Genomic DNA, 22,379 nt, shown 5'->3' on the forward strand with positions numbered 1-22,379 from the left:
TCGCAGTTATGCTTTCGTGAGCGTATTTTTCCTTTCTTTTCTACAACAGCGTTGAATTTCACAGCCGTCAATTTGCGTGGTTGTATCATGAATAAATTATCCACGTTCATTTCCTATCTCAAAATCTTCAAAGGCTTGGCACAAGCGCACACACACATACACACAAACACACACACACGCGCGCACGCACGCACACACGCACGCACGCGCCCCCCCCCCACACACACACACACACATACACACACACAAATCACACAACAACGCGTATTATACATTTGCAAATGGTATAATATGACACTTTGTGAAAGTGGGTGAAGTGGTTTCGTCATTCATACGCGGCTAAAATTATTTAAAAAAAACACAAATGCGTTGCAATTGAACCAATAATTGGCATCAGAATGTGTGTGTTAATTTGTTTCCACCTGTATATGATGATACTGGTTTTAAACTACATAATCTGGTTTGAAAAAACAAATTAGAATAAATGTTATTTCGCCTTGGATCTTGATCTTAACTGTTCACATCTGAACATGTGTTTGAGATGTATGACAAATGCAATCCATCGTAATGAAACCAACAAAAAGTAATACAACATTTTTTTTTTAAATCATTAAAAAAAAACCGTTGGTGTACTTCAAATCTGAATAATAATAATAAGACATCCAGAATGATTTTAAGTATAACACCAGAGTCCTCATAGAATGCATGCTCAACATTCCTCCCACCTTCTATTCCGTGCTTTTCTAGTGTCTTTTGTAAATCGTGTGAGCTGTATTGGCTTTCCTTGTAATGTATACCTTCTACTGAATCACCACGTATCTGTACACTTGTATGGGAAGAATACATCTCTCCACTTGATCACATACCAAAAATTAAAATGTGTGCGTGCTCCATGTGAATGAATAGTGGCTTCTTGAGAAACTGATTCATTAAACAATTCCAACTCACCACAGCAAGCAGTCAGCATGCTGATTACATTTAGTCAAATTTAGTCAAGTTTTGACTAAATGTTTTAACATAGAGGGGGAATCGAGACGAGGGTCGTGGTGTGTGTGTGTGTGTGTGTGTGTGTGTGTGTGTGTGTGTGTGTGTGTGTGTGTGTGTGTGTGTGTGTGTGTGTGTGTGTGTGTGTGTGTCTGTGTGTGTCTGTGCGTAGAGCGATTCAGAGTAAACTACTGGACCGATCTTTATGAAATTTGATATGAGAGTTCCTGGGTATGATATCCCCAGACGTTGTTTTCTTTTTTTCGATAAATGTCGTTTATGACCTCATATCCGGCTTTTTGTAAAAGTTGAGGCGGCACTGCCACACCTTCATTTTTCAATCAAATTGATTGAAAATTTGGCCAAGCAATCTTCAAAGAAGGCCGGACTTCGGTATTACATTTCAGCATGGAGGCTTAAAAATTAATTAATGACTTTGGTCATTAAAAATCTGAAAATTGTAATTAAAATTATTTTGTTATAAAACGATACAAAATTACTTTTATTTTATTCTTCATCGTGTTCTGATGCCAAAAACATATAAATATGTTATATTCGGATTAAAAACAAGCTCTGAAAATTAAAAATATAAAAATTATGATTAAAATTAAATTTCCGAAATCGTTTTAAAAACAATTTCATCTTATTTCTTGTCGGTTCCTGATTCCAAAAACATTAAGATATGCTATGTTTGGATTAAAAACACGCTCAGAAAGTTAAAACGAAGAGAGGTACAGTAAAGCGTGCAATGCAGCACAGCGCAACTGCTACCGCGCTAAACAGGGTCGTCACTTTCACTGCCTTTTGCACTCGCGGCGGACTACGGTCATTGTGAAAAAATGCAGTGCGTTCAGTTTCATTCTGTGAGTTCCACAGCTTGACTAAATGTAGTAATTTCGCCTTACGCGACTTGTTTTTGGTGTGTGTTAAAGTGGAGGGATGGTCTAATCCCATCTCAAAGCCTGGCCAGATCAGATATGGAGAGCCGGTGAGTGTGCCTTTATTTGGAACTGAGCAACGGCCCGAAATACCATGTCCTTCGCGCAAACAAAGTCAAATCCTCAAGGTGTAAATTGTAATGAAATGTCGCTACTCTGTGCGCTATATTTTCTAGTCTATATCATGAACAAATATTGTGTCAGTTATCAGATATGTAAGCGATGATATGATTCATTAATGTCTTTATGAAAACGCGTCAGGCCAAACACCAACAACCATATTTGTGACCCTCCACCACGAAATGAGTCGCATGTCACCTTTGCATGATTTTCATATTATTACATTTTCCTAAAGAGTTTTTTTATGCTCTATCCAGTGGTGAAACCCGTTTTAGAAAAGAGCGAAAACTGTTTGAGTTATAAGCCTGTGACTAAGGTGACCCTCACACTGTTACCAGACACTCCCCGGACTTATATTAAGCCGAGCGCAGAACCGCGCGAGGTGACATGCGACTCATTTCGTGGTAGAGGGTCACATTTCGTAACTAAAAAAAAAAGAAAAAGAACAAAACAGAAATCTAAAACAAAATGATAACTACAGAAATAAATCAATAACTTTATAAACAAAAAATAGAACTGTTACTTTTTTTAAATCATAAATAATCTTAAAAATAAATAAATAAATAAATACTGAATGAATGCACTCGGTTTTACAATCATCCTTTCTCGTTCTTTCAGAAAATTGTAATGTGGACGTTGACAAAGTCACACTCCTTCTCGAAAAAACAGTTTGGTTCACCGTCGTAGATCTAGCCAGCCTTGGACATGGGATAAGACCATCCCCTCCACTTGGTCACATACCAACAATGGGGGCTCTCCACGCACAATGACATTTGTGACCCTCCACCACGAAATGAGTCGCATGTCACCTCGCGCGGTTCTGCGCTAGGCTTAATAAAAGTCCGGGGAGTGTCTGGTAACAGTGTGAGGGTCACCTTAGTCACAGGCTTACAACTCAAACAGCTTTCGCTCCTTTCTAAAACGGTTTTCACCACTGGATAGAGCATAAAAAACTCTTTAGAAAAATGTACAAATATAAAAATCATGCAAAGGTGACATGCGACTCATTCCGTGGTGGAGGGTCACATTTTAAACAATAATGTTTGTAAATGCAATCACTAGCTTTAAAAGAGATTAGTTCATAAAAAATACCCACAGTGCACAGAGAGCACCCAGGGTGTTCATGTCTGGAATGTAACCATGTAGAAGGATGGTCTTATCCACTTATTTAATGTAAAAGCCTGACCAGATCTGAGATGGTGAACCGAACTGTTTTCACGAGAAGCAGTGTGTCTATAATGAGTTGCTTATTGATGTCAAAAAGAAACGTGTCATCCCTCAACTCACTAAACATGGACAGTGCTAGCTATGGTCTTGTTTACAGTGTGTAGAGTACATTCATTATATCCTTGCAAACTAAACACGTAACAAACATATAGATTCGTGAGTGCTTCTTTTGTCATATTGCACAAAGCTTGTGTCACTTTCAACAGTGACATCTACTGATCACTGTAGCGTTTTAAAAAAAAAGAAATTGTTCTTTTTGTGTCACTTCTTGACTTGCAGTTACACAAAAAGGCAGTGAAGGCCTTGCTCCATTTTCACAGAAAAAATCCAACACATTTCAGCTGTATCGCAGTCGTCAAGGAGAGATTTGAAAGAGAAAAAAACACACGAAAAAACCGCACTTGCACTTAAATGAAAAACAGCGAAACCCGCTGATATCACCAGTTGTTGTTGCGGTTGTTTTTTGTTTCTTTTTCATTTCAAGGTCTCGTACACTAAAATGGTAGTAGTTTTCTTTTTCAGAATCACAGCAACGCCATCGGGTGCTCCAGACATTTCGCCACTCCGGTGACCTACAACTGTCACTGCGTTGTTTCAATCGTAGCACAGGGTGACCCAGAAATTTAATCCAGTTATGTCCTCGCTCTCGCAAACACCATGAACGTCGAAGTTGAAGCGCAGGTGCAACATTTGGCCGCACACATTGTCACTCCCTTATTTCTCCCGCCTCTCCTCTGCCCTGCATGGCCACATCACAAACACGATCAGGTTGTGTCTGGTCGATAGTTCTGGCCATATGTATTCTTGTGCAGCGTTCCTACTGGTGCATTGTTCTCTCTTACTAGTGTATTGTTCTCTGTTGCTAGTATATTGTCATCTCCTACTTGTGTCTTGTCCTCTCCTATCAGTGTTTTTTCTCTGTTGCTAGCGTATTGTCATCTCTTATGCCTCGGTCTCACATATACGATTTTTCGGAAGTGTCGGGGATACTTAAGTCGGCTAGGTCGGAAGTGTCGGATGCAAATTCGGCTCCAAATTTCACTCCTGACCTGTCCTTACGACTGATCCGACCATGTAGCCGACAAGCAGACGACAACCACCCGACTTTAGGGCCGACAAATCCAACATGTGTCCAGACATTTCCGACTGCAGTAACAATTCCGACTGCAGTTACGACAGGCCCGGCTGAAGAACTTCCGAACAATAGCCGACTCTCACGACCAGTGTAACGACTAAACCGACTAGCTAACGACTGTCCTAACGACAAATCAAACTGCCCTTACGACTAATCCGAACGAAACTATGCTACCGACAAATCCGACCACCCTTACGAGTCTTCCGACTACCGTTACGACTAATCAGAATCGCCTTACGACTAAACCGACACGCTTACGACAACCACCCGACAAATTTCTATTCGTCTGAGTCGGGAGGCTCTTCCGACTGTTTTGAAAATTTCAAAACAGTCTGAAGGGCCTTCCGAACTATCCGACTTTTCAGAAACAAAATTGCTAATTCTCACGAACTCTCCGACCTCTTCCGACTTCCAGCCGACTACCTGAAGTCGGGTGACATTCGTAGATGTGAGACCGAGGCATTACTGGTGCATTGTTCTCTGTTGCTAGTATATTGTCATCTCCTACTTGTGTCTTGTCCTCTCCTATCAGTGTTTTTTCTCTGTTGCTAGCGTATTGTCATCTCTTACTGGTGTATTGTACTCTCTTACTGGTGTATTGTCATCTCTTACTGGTGTATTGTACTCTCTGACTGGTGTATTGTACTCTCTTACTGGTGTATTGTCATCTCTTACTGGTGTATTGTACTCTCTGACTGGTGTATTCGGTCATCTCTTACTGGTGTATTGTACTCTTACTGGTGTATTGTACTCTCTTACTGGTGTATTGTCATCTCTTACTGGTGTATTGTCATCTCTTACTGGTGTATTGTACTCTCTGACTGGTGTATTGTCCTCTCTTACTGGTGTATTGTCATCTCTTACTGGTGTATTGTCATCTCTTACTGGTGTATTGTCATCTCTTACTGGTGTATTGTACTCTCTGACTGGTGTATTCGGTCATCTCTTACTGGTGTATTGTACTCTTACTGGTGTATTGTACTCTCGTACTGGTGTATTGTCATCTCTTACTGGTCTATTGTACTCTCTTACTGGTGTATTGTCCTCTCTTACTGGTGTATTGTCATCTCTTACTGGCGTATTGTCATCTCTTACTGGTGTATTGTCATCTCTTACTGGTGTATTGTCATCTCTTACTGGTGTATTGTCATCTCTTACTGGTGTATTGTACTCTCTTACTGGTGTATTGTCATCTCTTACTGGTGTATTGTCATCTCTTACTGGTGTATTGTACTCTCTTACCAGTGTTGTTTTCTCTGTTGCTAGTGTATTATCATCTCTTACTAGTGTATTGTCATCTCTTACCAGTGTATTTTTCTCTCTATTTAGTGTACATCGGTCTCTCTTACTAGTGTACTGTACTCTCCTACTTGTGGCTTGTTCTCTCTTGCCAGTGTATTTTTCTCTGTTGCTAGTGTATTATCATCTCTTACTAGTGTATTGTTCTCTCTTACTAGTGTATTGTTATATCTAACCGGTGTATTGTAATCTCTTTTTATATTTAGTCAAGTTTTGACTAAATATTTTAACATCGAGGGGGAATCGAAACGAGGGTCGTGGTGTATGTGTGTCTGTCTGTCTGTCTGTGCGTGTGTGTGTGTGTGTGTGTGTGTGTGTAGAGCGATTCAGACTAAACTACTGGACCGATCTTTATGAAATTTGACATGAGAGTTCCTGGGTATGAAATCCCCGAACGTTTTTTTTCATTTTTTTGACAAATGTCTTTGATGACGTCATATCCGGCTTTTCGTGAAAGTTGAGGCGGCACTGTCACGCCCTCATTTTTCAACCAAATTGGTTGAAATTTTGGTCAAGTAATCTTCGACGAAGCCCGGACTTCGGTATTGCATTTCAGCTTGGTGGCTTAAAAATTAATTAATGACTTTGGTCATTAAAAATCTGAAAATTGTAAAAAAAATTAAAAATTTATAAAACGATCCAAATTTACGTTTATCTTATTCTCCATCATTTGCTGATTCCAAAAACATATAAATATGTTATATTCGGATTAAAAACAAGCTCTGAAAATTAAATATATAAAAATTATTATCAAAATTAAATTGTCCAAATCAATTTAAAAACACTTTCATCTTATTCCTTGTCGGTTCCTGATTCCAAAAACATATAGATATGATATGTTTGGATTAAAAACACGCTCAGAAAGTTAAAACAAAGAGAGGTACAGAAAAGCGTGCTATCCTTCTTAGCGCAACTACTACCCCGCTCTTCTTGTCAATTTCACTGCCTTTGGCTGCCATGAGCGGTGGACTGACGATGCTACGAGTATACGGTCTTGCTGAAAAATGGCAGCTACTTGACTAAATATTGTATTTTCGCCTTACGCGACTTGTTAGTGTATTGTTATCTTGTATTGGTGTATTATCTCGCACTAGTATATTGTCCTCTATTACTACTGTATTGTTCTCTCTACCCAGTGTAGTGTTCTCCCTTACTACTGTATTGTCCTTTCCTACCTGTGTATTGTCCTCAGTTGTTCTCTCTTCTTACTAGTGCATTGTCCTCTCTTGCTAGTGAATTGTTCTCTCTTACTAGTGCATTAACTGTCCTCTCTTACTAGTGAATTGTTCTCTCTTACTAGTGCATTAACTGTCCTCTCTTACTAGTGAATTGTTCTCTCTTACTAGTGAATAGTCCTCTGTTACTAGTGAATTGTTCTCTCTTAATAGTGCATTACTTGTCCTCTCTTACTAGTGAATTGTCCTCTCTTACTAGTGAATTGTTCTCTCTTACTAGTGAATTGTCCTCTCTTAATAGTGAATTGTTCTCTCTTACTAGTGTATTGTTCTCTCTTAATAGTGCATTACTTGTCCTCTCTTACTAGTGAATTGTCCTCTCTTACTAGTGAATTGTTCTCTCTTACTAGTGAATTGTTCTCTCTTACTAGTGAATTGTCCTCTCTTACTAGTGAATTGTTCTCTCTTAATAGTGCATTACTTGTCCTCTCTTACTAGTGAATTGTCCTCTCTTACTAGTGAATTGTTCTCTCTTACTAGTGAATTGTTCTCTCTTACTAGTGAATTGTCCTCTCTTACTAGTGAATTGTTCTCTCTTAATAGTGCATTACTTGTCCTCTCTTACTAGTGAATTGTCCTCTCTTACTAGTGAATTGTTCTCTCTTACTAGTGAATTGTCCTCTCTTAATAGTGAATTGTTCTCTCTTACTAGTGTATTGTTCTCTCTTAATAGTGCATTACTTGTCCTCTCTTACTAGTGAATTGTTCTCTCTTACTAGTGAATTGTCCTCTCTTAATAGTGAATTGTTCTCTCTTACTAGTGTATTGTTCTCTGCATTGCAACTTCTCCTGAGAGTAAACTTTTGTTTCGTGCAGAATCGTTAACCCAATGGGATTTCCAATCATATTGTCTTGCCTGGCCGTGTCTTGCCTTACATCGCCTTGCCTTACATCGCCTTGCCTTACATTGCCTTGCATTACATCGCCTTGCCTTACATCGCCTTGCCTTACATCGCCTTGCCTTACATCGCCTTGCCTTACATCGCCTTGCCTTACATTGCCTTGCCTTACATCGCCTTGCCTTACATCGCCTTGCCTTACATTGCCTTGCCTTACATCGCCTTGCCTTACATCGCCTTGCCTTACATCGCCTTGCCTTACATCGCCTTGCCTTTTACAAGGCATCAGAACATTATTCCACTTGGACATATACCAACATTATACAGCCCGGCTGCTTTCTGTGCATGTGTGAATTTTCCGATGAATTACTACAAAATAAAATTGTGATTTTTTTTCACCAAACAATTCCTACTTAGTAGAGGAAACAACTTATATTCTGTAGATTTTATTTTTGGTTTAAGTATAAGAGGAACGATGCATTTGTTCCATGAAGAGTTTGTTCAGATCTGTGGCTGTGAACACCATGTGTCGCGCGAGAAGGAAGGTACCTTCAAACTTCAAAATTCGATGTTTACATTGTGTAAACACATTTATACAACGCTTTTATCAATCAATCAATATGAGGCTTACATCGCGCGTATTCCGTGGGTAAAGTTCTAAGCGCAGGGATTTGTTTAAAAATATTTTTTTTAAATTTATATCGCGCACATATTCAAGGCGCAGGAAGGCGCAGGAATATATTTATGCCGTGCGAGATTGAATTTCTTTACACAATACATCACGCATTCACATCGGCCAGCAGATCGCAGCCATGTCGGTGCATTTCCTACTTTTCACGGCCTATTATTCCAAGTCACACGGGTATTTTGGTGGACATTTTTATCTATGCCTATACAATTTTGCCAGGAAAGACCCTTTTTGTCAATCGTGGGATCTTTAACGTGCACACCCCAATGTAGTGTACACGAAGGGACCTCGATTTTTCGTCTCATCCGAAAGACTAGCACTTGAACCCACCACCAAGGTTAGGAAAGGGGGGAGAAAATTGCTAACGCCCTGACCCAGGGTCGAACTCGCAACCTCTCGTTTCCGAGCGCAAGTGCGTTACCACTCGGCCACCCAGTCCTTATTATTCATTGTTGTGGCAAAGATTATGACACAAATACATCTTACTAAGTGTACTTTGGTACACTAGCGTATCCGGTGATACAGAATTTGGTGGACTTTTCATGCGAGTTGTAATAAAACATATTTTCTTGAAGAAGCACGTCGTAACCTTCATAACCGAGAGTTATTTATTTCCTCTCACTTTTTCTAACTTGTCCTAACCATCCTGAAGAAGTCAGTGATTGTCTGACGAAAATTTGATGAAGAATTTACCCACACTGGTTGCTGCTGTGTTTTCCTTTTGTTTAGTTGTTTATTTCTTCTGTTAACTTTTTATCTGTCTGTTTTTCCCACGCGATGTAACAACCATGAAAACAAGAACATAAAATAAATGTTTATGGGCCAACATGTCAGCTCCATAGTGACACACCATCGTGCTCTGAACAAAGCAATACAAAGACATCAAGTATTCAATTGTGCCAAACCTATCCGACAAAAAAACAAAACCGTGCCAGCGTTTAGACATTTCAAGATCGTGTCGAGATTGTGTCCACTCGCTTTTAAAATGCTGGACGATAGCGTCAGACAGCTGTTGACAAGGTATCAGAGCTTCACACGTGTACACTGTACATGGAATAGTCAATTTTACTTCACACAGGCACGCTGACATCAGCTCTGGTGTTCTTTAATCGGCAACAGAACAAAGTAGCAGTAAACGAATGCATTTTTCCGCATGAAGAAACAGGGCAAAGATGTGAACAGAATCGTTTATAAACCTTCATCAGAACACACTGAAACCATTAGACTGCTAACAGATTGTAACACAGTTTTCAATACTTTCATCAGTCGTCAGTAACACGTTCAAGTTTGCTTCAAAGAAACTCCCCACCTCCTGTCATGCTAAAAAGTGATTGCTTCAAGCTCTCCACACATGGCATTAAATCAGCAAAAGGTGACCTACTCTCCGGAAACACACAGGTTTTCACACTGAAACTTGTCTTGGATCTCTTTGAACACAGATGCAGAGATTTTCCTTGGTGCAATCTCTGCATAAAACATCTTTCGCTAACTGTTTGAGTTGTCAAGCAAATTATTTGACAACATTTGCACATTTCAATTCTCTGTTCTGCTTGATGACATTGACATTTTCTGTTTCTTGTGTTGCTAATATGTTGTTGTTGTTATCAAACGCACTTGTTGAATGACTCCGAAAACGTATTTTTGCGCCACATATTTTGTAAAAGACGAAAAAAATGTGTAAGGTCGGCCAGTATTAAGACACATTGACTGTAGTGTCGCAAGTCACGTGACACAGTCACTGAACAGGCTGTAAACTACACACTGATCTACGCTTGGTGCTTCAGTGCAACACGGTTCTACAGAAAAATGTTCGCCTCGTCTCCTTTGTCAGTGTCCTCTGAACCACTCTCTCAGAAGATCAATTTCAGGAGAGCTTCAAATCGAAGGCCGGACGAAAGTCACATTAACGTTTGCTGTGCTCTTTTATCACGTCATTGGAAAATGTAAAGCTCGGTGCTTTGTGTTCGTTCCTCAATGAAAAAGTCGAACGAGTGATTCTCTGCATCCAAGTCACTGCCCCCACTCCCTAGCTGTACAGTACAACGCTGTGGGGAGATATCGTGCGGACACAAAGGGAAAACAGTTTCGTCCGAATACAAAGTCCAGTGTTGTATGCCGTGCTGCGAGACCGTGGGGGCCGGCCAGGGCCTCAGCGCCTCTCGAAGACGAACTCGTTGTAGTGTTGCCACTTGGCCTCCTCAGTGTCCAGTCCAGGCTTGACCTCGCCCGCGCTGTTGGTACCGGACCCGCAGCTGCCCACCAGCACGAACCCCTCCTCCTGCAGCATGTCGAAGGCCTGCTCGAGGAAGGTGTGCTTGAGGAAATAGCGGCCGGTGTAGCGGTCATCGTCGCCGCGGTCCGGGTCCCGACTTTCGTTGAGCGTGTCCTTGAACACATCGCGGCACAGCGACACGCGCCCGCACACGATCAGGCGGCTCAGCTTGCGGAACTTGACGTCCGCCAGCCCGTCGCGCCCGAAGGCGAAGGTTCCACGGTAGCCCAACGTGATGAAGCCTGTGGACTTGCCAGAGGTGGGCGCCGACACGTTACCGGTCAGCTGTTGGAAGCCACCGAGGGGCGGGAGGATGGAGGGCTTGGGGGCCATGGACAAAGAGGAGATCAGCTCGGGCAACTGGTAGTACTCCGCCTCCTGCTTCAGCCGATCTCGCTCGTGGAAGTTCTCCGGGAGGACGAGTTTCAAGTTCCGTAGGTAGTCCAGCACGTAGCGGAAGAGGACGCCGTCCCGGTCGATGAAGACCTTGCCCTTGGAGTCCTTGACCAGGTGCGCCTTGTCCGAGTCCTGCTTGAAGAGCGAGGCCAGCAGGGAGCCGGGCTGCTTGAGCAGCGTGTCCAGGGTGGTGCTGTACATCACACCACCCACGTTCAGCTCCACGATGTTGCTGCTGCCGCTGTGGTTGATGGAGTTGGCGTTGGCGGACATGATGGCTGGCTGTGCGTGTTGCAAAATTGCAGATATGTTTTTGTAACAAAACAACAGTTATCCTAGAGGGAAAAAGTTTTTTTGAGAGAATCTAGTCGGCAAGTAAAAGATACTTCTACTTGCACCGGAGATTGGAAAACAAAGTTCTGAGTCAGCAAGTCTTAAGATATGCTGCTATTTGTATCACAAAGAAGAGAGAGAAAAAAGTCCTTGTTGATTCACAGTTCTGGTTTGTTCGCTTTCTCTTCAACACAGAATTAGTAAATACGTTTAGGCATCAGAAAGACAGCAAGTCCTCGTTGAAATATGTGTTCCAAGTAACTACAGTCCACAAGGGTAGGGAGTTCTCAGCTGTGTCACACAGAAGGAAAGAGCACTACTGTTTATGGTTTAAGAGTAGTAAGTCGATACTGTTGACAGCAGTACTGATGGAAAGTCAAAACTGCATTAACAAGACTGAACACTTCAACACAAGGGGAAAACTCCAGCCCTAGATAGGATAAGCTATAGAGTACTACGTTGATTTCGTCAACACAAGTTCTGATGGAAAGTCAAAGTTGTAGCAGCAAACCATAGTAGTCCAACACCAGAGAAGAACTCAGCTAGTCCCGGCGGGATACGCAAGTTCTAAATCTCAGCGACAGTCCCACCAGAGAGAGACGTGTATTAGGGCCAAGCGTCGGACCGAGGTCTGGTAGGTAAGCGTGGCTGTCACTGATAGCGAATAGCACGGGCAAAGAGAGGAGAGAGGTCGTCAATAGCAGGCGGCAGTCGATAGCGGCTTACAACTGCTTCAGTCGCTCTCACCACCAATCCTATTACTGGCTTGGTCTGCTGGTCAACGATTTTCCCTCCGTCGTGGCCGTTTACTTCGCTTCTTACTGTCACCTCGGGAATAGAGACGGGGCCTCTTTTAACTGCCCGTCTTCAAACATGCACGGTTTGCAGTCAACAGAGGCGCTCTGGTAATGGCGAAGAAAGTCAACAAGACTCGGTGGGAGGAGGTTTAAACTGTTTCACAGCTGGGGCAAATGCAGCATGTCTACTGATCGAAAGTTTCAGACAAGTTCTAGAAAGTTACTTTTTTTCCAAGACTCTTGTCTTTGTTGTTCGAGAGTATGGTTCCAGATCTGAATTCAAAACAGCAAAAAACAATCGTTCAGTTTCACACGGCAGCGTAGACTGAAGCAATGACCACTTCTATAGGCCACACCACTTATGTCCCGCTCAGACGTGAATGCAAAAAAACCAGTGGTGAAAAGCAATGCAATTTATTCCCCACCGAGCTGCGCACAGACAGAAGTAATGACCAGACCATCAGCCGCGACGATGACACGCAAATGAGCACCGTAATGAAACACTGTCCCAGCGGTTGCGTCAGTCACGCAAGGGCGGTGGGTCTATGATAGGCATCAACGATTGATTGACCGCCGTCTCGAGTGACCGCTGGAAGTGTAGAAGGGCGGTGTGATGGAGAGGCTGTAAAGCGACCAGCGTGTAAGGAGCGGGTCTCACGTGCTTCAGGTGGTGCACGGCACGCGTCCTTAATTGCTTGCCACGTGCTGCTCTGTTGCTTCAGTCTCTAGGCTGTTCCTGGGCACTGTTGGTATGTGTTTATGATTCTGATTCAACTTTCTGTTGTTCTTGCTCGTCTCGGAAAGTGGCCACGCCTGTAAATGTTTGGAGAAAAAAAGCTGATGTTCTCAGATCACATACACTGATACAGTCAGGTTCGACGATGCAGAGAGAAATCACAGAAGCTTTATGTTTTGGATCGATGTTTGTGTGCTTGAGATGTCAACGGTTCCGATTCGTTGTCTCCGTTCCATGCACAGTAGAACTAAAGCAGAAGGACTTGTATATTACAGTTTTTGTCCTTGAAAAGGAGCGGTCAGCACTGCACAGGGCCTTTTCAGAAGCGAAGATTGCTTTAAAACCTGCTCTCAGCAGGCAGGGAGAAAGCCAAGCCGGCGTCAACAACAGCAGCAGCAGCAGCAGTAACAGCAGCGACGGCGTGAGCTAGACACAATAAGCAAGAAGGTAATGACGGCGGACGGGGCCTGGTGAACACAACACAGTGGTTTGAAGTTTGCAGCCTGGATCGATGACGCCTCGTGGCTGAGCGGAGCGCAGGGTCCTGGCGCGATGTAATGCGCTGTACACCCAGACTCTGCTCGCTGGCCTGCACTCTCACGACCACTGTACCTCCTCTCTCGACGCTCACCGCCACACTACCTCTTCTCTTCGCGCTCTAGCTGGCCTCTTGGAGCCCCAACGTCTCTCTCTTGATTCTCAGAATGTTCGAGATCCCTCAGGATTCCCTTCCTTCCTTTTTCACTACTTTCTTCTTTTGCAACCCGCCAAACTTCCGTGATAGGGAAAACGAAGCGTACGCGCAATAAAGTGAGTTAGAGTCAGTCGCGATTTCCCCTTAAGGTGTTCCTGCGTATTTGTAGACTACCTCTCAGCAATCCAGGGAGAAAAGTGGATGAATGTCCAGCTGGGGTAATACTGGTCTCAGCCTTAGGGCGATAAAGATCTTACTCTCTGACAAACTTCAATTGTTGTTCTTGTATACCTGCAGCAAATGCAGCTAATTTATCGTTTTACATCGATGCCTACTTTACTTGTGACATTGGCTATATGCAGTTCGATTCAGTTTTGGATGTAATGGTAGTTCCAAGGACTTGCATGCAATGTCACAAGAGTAAAGAGTATCTGTACAGCAGCTATGCAATTGACTGACTTACCAGAGTAAAAAAGCTCAGCTCCGGTCGTATATAGGGAAATCACAGGCAGCACGGCATCCGGCAATCACAGGCAAAAGGTTAACCGGGAAATTAATTGCACACCAGACGCAAACCCGCTCGTAGAAGTATCTGTTAAGGCGATGACGAGGATTGGGTTTCCTGCTAAATGCCGTCTTCAGCGGACGGGGAAAGAGTACACTACACGACTTTATAGTAGGCGCAGCTAGAAGACTACTAAAAGTACCTTTCTGTTTCTGTATTTAACAGTTATTTCCAGCCACCGAGGACTGTAGTTGGAGCAGAAGAAGAAGACAGATGCTCATGAACTGCCTCCACCAGACAGAGAAAAGACCGGGTCCTCTCTACTTAGCCCCAAGGTAAAGGTTAGTGTCGTGTACCCTACACCGTGAGAGTAGGACACAAATTATTCACAAGCTGCCCGTGGCCGCGGTGTTGTGGTAGCAAGGGGAGGGTCGTCGTCGTTTCTTGCAATGGAGAAGGATGATGGTCCCGCGGGGGTTCGCGGTGGTTGGTGGCGTTGGACGGTGAGGTCTCTTCTGGCGGAAATCTGTCAACAGAAGAAAGCGAGAAAGGCGTGTAATTATTCCCTGGACATTAGTTCTTAATGGCTTGCGAGCTCCTTGGGTAGGTTCCTTTTACATAAAAAGAAAATAATCAATCAATCAATCAATATGAGGCTTATATCGCGCGTATTCCGTGGGTACAGTTCTAAGCGCAGGGATTTATTTTTTAATTTTTTTAATTTTTATTTTATGCAATTTATATCGCGCACATATTCAAGGCGCAGGGATTTATTTATGCCGTGTGAGATGGATGTTTTTTACACAATACATCACGCATTCACATCGGCCAGCAGGTCGCAGCCATTTCGGTACATTTCCTACTTTTCACGGCCTATTATTCCAAGTCACACGGGTATTTTGGTGGACATTTTTATCTATGCCTATACACTTTTGCCAGGAAATGCATCGAAGACCCTTTTGTCAATCGTGGGATCTTTAAGGTGCACACCCCAATGTAGTGTACACGAAGGGACCTCGGTTTTTCGTCTCATCCGAAAGACTAGCACTTGAACCCACCACCTAGGTTAGGAAAGGGGGGAGAAAATTGCTAACGCCCTGACCTAGGGTCGAACTCGCAACCTCTCGCTTCCGAGCGAAAGTGCGTTACCGACTTCTCTGAAGACGGAAGAGCGCGCGCGCGAGAGAGAGAGAGAGAGAGAGAGAGAGAGAGAGAGAGAGAGAGAGAGAGAGAGAAGGACAGAGGAGAACAGAGAGAGTTGAGTTGAATTGAATAGAAATGTATTTTTCGAGGGTGACAGAATAAGCAATGCAGAATAAGAGAGAGGGAGAGACAGACAGACAGACAGACAGAGACAGACAGACAGAGACAGACAGACAGAGACAGACAGACAGAGACAGACGGACAGAGAGAGCAGGCAAAGTGTGGAGCAGGGATGCTGCTGGGATTTACTTTCTTCGACAAATTGGCCGAAACGAGCATACAAAGTTCGGCAAGTTCCAGGCAGTCATTGGCATCCCCTTCCCTCCACTGTGCAAAAAACGTCAACGTTTTGGGCGAGTTGCCAACGCAACACTTCATTTCTCGTGGAGTGGTGTCAGCATCGAGGTTTTAACCTGAGATTTAAATGATCGGCTTGTTTTAAGGAGACTCAATTAAAGCCAGGGCAAGGGAGGTTCTATCCAATTCAACGTGGTTTCGTGTGCGAGTCGTGAACTCTGCTACGGTGGAAGCTGTCTTTAAAAGCATGTTTATACTAGGGTTTGTATCAGCCTTTTAATGGAAAGGTGGCTTAAGTAGTTGGTTGCAACATTCACAGTTTCCAAAATTCTTCAATCGTGTGTCTTTGTTTTCATATCATTACACGCCCGGTATAGGGGTGTGTATAGGATTCGGTCGATGTGTTTGTTTGTTTGTGTGTTTGTGTTCGCATATAGATCTCAAGAATGAACGGACCGATCGTCACCAAACTTGGTGAACAGGTTCTATACATTCCTGAGACGGTCCTTACAAAAATTGGGACCAGTCAAACACACGGTTAGGGAGTTATTGGTGGATTAAGATTCTACAAGGACTTATAGAGGGACATATTAATGGTCAAAGGGAAATAACCTTCTCAGTTGGTGGCAGTGAGAATGGTAAGGACGGGGGTGTTTTTCCTACCTCGGAGGAATTTCTTGTTTGTCTTGCTATTGGTACCGCTCTAGTCCCAGCCATTCGTTTGATTCTACGCTTAGTGTGAATAACCTGATAGAACACCCGGTCCGGTAATCGCATTGCTAATGAGTTAAATAACTAATTTTACTTAATTAGGTACCTAATTTGACTTCCTGGTCAGGGTATATGTCGCAGGAGTTGTCGAAAGAGCTCTCAAGACAATTAATTATTCAGGTAATTCGGTTAGTAGAGAGTCATAGCAGCGTACACGGAAACTTCTGTCACGAAAGGTGACAAACCACACAGTTAATCGATCAAATGATGTGCCTAATTAGGTCTACTTAATTCAACAGTCATTCTCAAATGGTTCACTGAATTACAAACAATAAGCGTGACGTCTAAGAGATGCTCAGACAATTTCATACATTACTCCACCGAAATTAGAAAAACTGATCCATGCAGGAAGACGAGGATCCGCTGACTGTCGTTACCAATCACTAAGGTTATCTCCCTCTTACATGATAATTAAGGTGAACACACTGTAGGCATCACAGACTTCGAGTTGAGGACGTTGCGCACTCAAACACCCACCCACCCTCCTCCACCCCCAAACTCACATACACGCACACGCATATACACACTACACACACGCACAAACACACATACGCACACACGAACGCACGCAAAGACGCATAGACAGAGAGAGAAAGTAAGTCAGACAGACAGACATAAAGACAGACAAACAAACACACACACACACACACACACACACACGCATACACACACACACACACACACACACACACACACACACACACACACGCCACTCTCAATCAAGCAGACATTCAGCGTGGAAATTGATGCAATTAACCCAAAGCATTCCATTTACATGTATCTCTTTGGTTGCTCTTTATCCGTGTAAGGTAGAGCGTGTTCTCTCTCTATCTCTCACCAAAAGAGAGAGAGAGAGAGAGAGAGAGAGAGAGAGAGAGAGAGAGAGACACACAGAGAGAGAGAGATGGGGGGGACAGAGACAGAGAGAGACAGACAGACAGAGAGAGACACACAGAGAGAGACAGAGAGAGAGAGAGAGGGGGGGCAGCGATATAGATAAAGACACAGAGAGACAGATAGAGAGATACACAGACAGAGAGAGAGAGAAAAAGAGACAAAGACAGAGAGTGATTCGAGGAGAACAAGAGAATGTATTGTCACTGAGCGTTTTTATTTTTAAACTCAAGCTCAAAAGATAAGCAACCTTGTTTAAAACAATGCATTTTTTGTATCTTTGTTTAATAACCGAGCTTTTCGATAGCATGATACAAAGCGTGTCTGTCCGGCTTCCCGTCAGTAGGTGGTAATGCTCTTTAAAAAAAAAAAAGTATAGTCGGTCATTGATTTTTTGGTCACTTACTAGTTAAACAAGTCTGACAGGACACAACATGCCTAAACATTTCAACGTTCAGTGACTGATGATAAGAAATATGTGGGTTTTGTTTTTTGTTTTGTTGGTTTTGTTTTGTTTTTTTAGGTACAAAAACGTTTGCCTGTGACGGTAATGGCTACTCGTTGCAACATAAACAATGATAACATTATTCAGTCGTTCGCCTAATACAGAGAAAACCTCAGAAATCGGAAAATAATGACGTTACAAGGTTTAAAATTCTTAAGTGTATGCGGAGGCCTGACTTGCGCTCGGACATTTATGTTGAAGGTTGTTGAAGGTCACAGTCACATTGAAGTGCGCGTTACGTCATCATTATCATCCTTCCAGAAAAGCTACTCTGCAAAGAACTTCACACTGGTGGACGATGACGTGAAGAATGATCATGCGAGAATCGAGCTCGAAACTAGACCAAGAACCTCCTCACGAATGAATGAGCAGGCTGATAAAAAAAATGTGAACATTATCAAGCGACCTGGGGTTTGCCCTGGGTGACCCAGAGTGGATTCTAACCAGTTCCAAACAGACCACTCATACATGTATACTCTCCATTGCTGTCAAAGAAGAATGGAGGATCACGACATCCTCTGAAAGCGGCGTAGCCTGGATGGCGGGGTAAAATCGGTCATACGTGTAAAAACCCACTCGTGCAAAAAAAGGAGTGAACATGGGAGTTTCAGCCCATGAACGAAGAAAAAGAAGAAACGGACAACGACCAGACGGCTACAGTGTTCGTGAAGAGGTTAAAGCCGGGGAGGGGGTGAGGAGACACATTGTACAACAAACTAAAAGATAGATTACGGTTCTTTTCGCTTGCCCAAAACTGGTCAGCTCTGCCTTGCCGTTTGGGTTATATGTCCTGTTCTTTTCAAACGGGTTTCTTTCAAGCTGAACGTTTGCAATTGAGACATTATTTATTTATTATACTAAAAACATTTTAACGCACCGGGTCATTCCTGTTTTTTTTGTATGGATTTGGGCAATAGTTGAAAGTATTCTGTATTTGTTCAAATAAGTCTATTGTCTGGTTTGTAATTAATCACTTCGTTGTAAGAGTCGTTCGTCAATTTAATTTGGACGATTAACACAGCACTATACCTAATCCCTTTACACACAAATACATTTATTCCAGATCTTAAATTAATTTTGATTTATTTTTAAACATTACGTTGTATGTTTAATGGCAGGGTTGCTTAACTCTTTGGTACGAGTATAGATACGAGAAACGAGTTGTACTGTACATGCACCGGTCAATCTGTCCGCCCTTTCCGTCTGCCTTGTCTGAGTGCTATAGTCTGTTTGTCTAAGGGCGACAGACGGAAAGGTATGACCAGTTGAGCCAGTTGAGCAAACACACTTGCAATAATGAGACAAACCTGACAATAGACTTATTTGAACAAACACAGATCATGCTCACATAATTTATTGCCCAAATCCATAAAAACAGCAGTGACCCGGTGCGTTTCAACAAGAACATCCCTTCAGTGACAGGAAACCCTTTATGCCATTAGTTTATTGCAGAACATACCGATAATAGCTCTGTTGTCTTTGAAAATACTTTATGTGGATTCACAGTAGCGTTTTACATTTACTATATTTTGTTTCCACGTTATTACGTTCGACTAAACTCTCATCACAACAGCGTTAAATGTACAGCATCATCAGGAAAATCAGTAACATTTTTTTTCGAGGGAGCAGGTATTTTGGTATCTTCATTCTCTGTCTCTCTGTCTCTCTCTCTTTCTGTCTGTCTGTCTGTCTGTCTGTCTGTCTGTCTGCCTCTCTCCCTCTCTCTCTATCTGTCTCTCTCTGTCTGTCTCTCTCTCTCTCTCTCTCTCTCTCTCCCTCTGTCTGTCTGTCTGTCTGTCTCTGTCTGTTTGTCTGTCTCTCTCTGTCTCTGTCTCTCTTTCTCTCTCTCACTCTCTCTCTCTCTCTCTCTGTTTTTACTTCAGAATAAAAGTCTTCTTCGGACCGGAAGGTCAAACAACTAATTCTGCTCTCGTCAGAATCAAAAAACAAGAAAGGTAGGTTGTTGGAACGTTTGCTATCGACAATACAATATATTCACAAATATATCGACCTAACGGTCTAAAGTCTGTGCACATTAAACACCGTTGGGTCGATATATTTGTGAATGTATTGTTTTGTCGATAATAAACGTTCTAACAACCTTCCCTTCTTGTTTTTTTATTCTGAATTTTGGAACGTTGACAGTCTCTTTGCTTTTGGATCAACCATATTCTTGATCTTCTGTCGTCTCCCCCCCCCCCCCCCCCCCCCGACGACCCAAAGCTGTTCTGCTTCTTACTACCGTAACCTACGCTACGGCAATCTGCATACGAGTACTCGTATGTACACTAAATTATACTACATGATAGTATAAGATGTTTGATGGGTTGTTGACAGACCAGCTTTTTTGTCGGTCCGAGGGGGAGCATATCGTCTTTTGTTTCATATATCGTAGTATAATATATAGTACAAAGATAGTATGAAGTAGCGTAAAACAAAATGCCACGCTTAAGCTTTAAATGTCATAGTTTTCTGTTTTGTACTCTTATATACTCTCCGCGATATCATTTCTACGTCAACCGTCATCAATCTTACTAAAGTAATTTCCACTGTTATTTTTATCAGAAGAATCGATGTAACTAACAATTCAAGCCACGACAAATAAAGCATCTAGACAGAACTGCGATATGTTTGCAGACAACACACAATAGTAATCAGATACACTGAAACAATTGTGAGATCGACTATACATAAAGTTCGACAAATAATGTAATACATATACCCTTAAATAATTAATAGGGCGTTTCACCATGACGCAGATGAAAGTGATTAGTATTTGTTTACAACAAAGTTTTCAGCGTAACTGAGAAGGCTGAAATTGTCGAAACCATATCCAAAAACAGCAAACGGACTGTGTCTTAGCGTGCTATTTTCGAAAAATTCCCAGACACTGTAAAAGGAATGAAACAGAAAAATCTTTCAAACACCTTAATACATCGTCTGCGGTATTTTGGTCTAAGTACACCCAGAGGGGTGGATTCTTCGTAAGAGAAACTTCCTATTGTGAAATATGGGTAGAACTGAATCAGACCTTGCCTTCTCGTCAATGGAACGTGATGGACAAATTGTGAAAACATTTGTGTGTAACTACAACTCAAGAGTAGTTCTGTCTATCTGTCGGAGAATAGTTTATGTGTGAATCTAGAACATCACGACAACATAGTCAACAATTTGAAACAAAACAATCACATTCAATAATTATTGTCTGGATTGTTGCTCAGAGCATTGTGAAGGATATTGGATATATCGACAGATATTGATAGTCACTTAAAACATTCATCAGCTAAACACTTTTCTAAGCACTATTTCAATGGACCAACACATTTTGCAGTTTATTAGAGGAAAGTTATTTTTTATACGAGGACAATACTTAAAGTCTACCAATATAAATAAAGGTGTCTATTTGTGAAAACTCCAGTGTCATTTGACTGAATATTCTGGAAATGTTTTTGTGTGTTTGGATGCGCTTTATTTTGTTGTTTTGTTGCTTGTTTGTTTGTTTGTTTGTTGTTGTTTTTCGGTTTGAAACGTTTGAGATATGAAAGTTTGTATTTTTTTGTTTGCAATTTTTTTTTCATTATCATTGTTTGTTTGCCATGTAGCCTACATCACTTGGCTTTTTATTTTATTCAAATGACATGCATCTATCCACTCACAATATTCTTTTGATCACTTTCCACATGTATGTTAAAGCTCTATCCTTCGTAACTAAATATGTTGGTCAAATCTGTCTGGAAAGTACAATAGTATTGCTATATATATATATAGCTATTCTGATAGACACGTGGGGAAATTCGGGGGCTGTGATTGGATGGTCTCACACATCCCTATTGCGATCATCAAAGGGTAACGCTACGGAAGTTGGTCATATTTTGCCGATATCCAAACGATATCGGCAATAACAAAGACGCATGGTTCCGGTTTCTTCCACGTATATAAAGTACACGCATACCTCGCCAGGTTTGTTTCTGTGACTAGTCGACAGACGATGCCATTTGCTTTGTGTGTGTGTGTGTGTTTTGTTGCTTACTGTACATGACACACATTACGTGTAAAATCCAGTTCTTTAACAGGCAACAATCCTTGCAAAGTTCAAGAAGCTGCAATCTGAAGCGACATATCTCTGATTCTAGCAGACGATCTTTCCTATGTTTAACACAAAATCAGCAAACTCTCCTGTCACATAGAACGTCCATTGTATTGTGCAATGTTGAAATGAAGTTACCGGTCTGAAACATTTAGTCGTTTCTTTTGAGACAATCCTTGTTCTCTTATCATCTACAGATTTACCGCAGTCTTCATCCCACAAATCCCCAACAGAAGTCAGACTTTCGAACATAGAATATACGCAAGCAAGCATGATACGTCATGACGTCATATGATTCCTAGCATATTGACGTAATGCTAAACATCCGGTTATCTCGAGTCTTCTCCGTAATATATGTCCGTGGGATTTTCAATGTTCGGTGATTTCCGTGGCTTCATGCGCAAAGGGATATGCGCACTATAAC

The 22,379-nt window shown here is 42.2% G+C and overlaps 1 protein-coding gene across 1 annotated transcript; it reads right to left on the bottom strand.

The window, feature by feature from the left end:
* Window positions 1–8,654: 8,654 nt before the first annotated feature.
* On the bottom strand, window positions 8,655–14,718 carry LOC138969200 (BTB/POZ domain-containing protein KCTD12-like). The gene has a single exon (XM_070341933.1). It carries the CDS (start codon window positions 11,404–11,406, stop codon window positions 10,615–10,617), a length of 792 nt encoding a protein of 263 aa, XP_070198034.1. The 5' UTR covers window positions 11,407–14,718; the 3' UTR covers window positions 8,655–10,614.
* Between the last annotated feature and the right edge of the window lie 7,661 nt (window positions 14,719–22,379).

The sequence above is a fragment of the Littorina saxatilis genome, linkage group LG6 (genome assembly GCF_037325665.1).
Source record: "Littorina saxatilis isolate snail1 linkage group LG6, US_GU_Lsax_2.0, whole genome shotgun sequence".
Lineage (NCBI taxonomy): Eukaryota > Metazoa > Mollusca > Gastropoda > Littorinimorpha > Littorinidae > Littorina > Littorina saxatilis.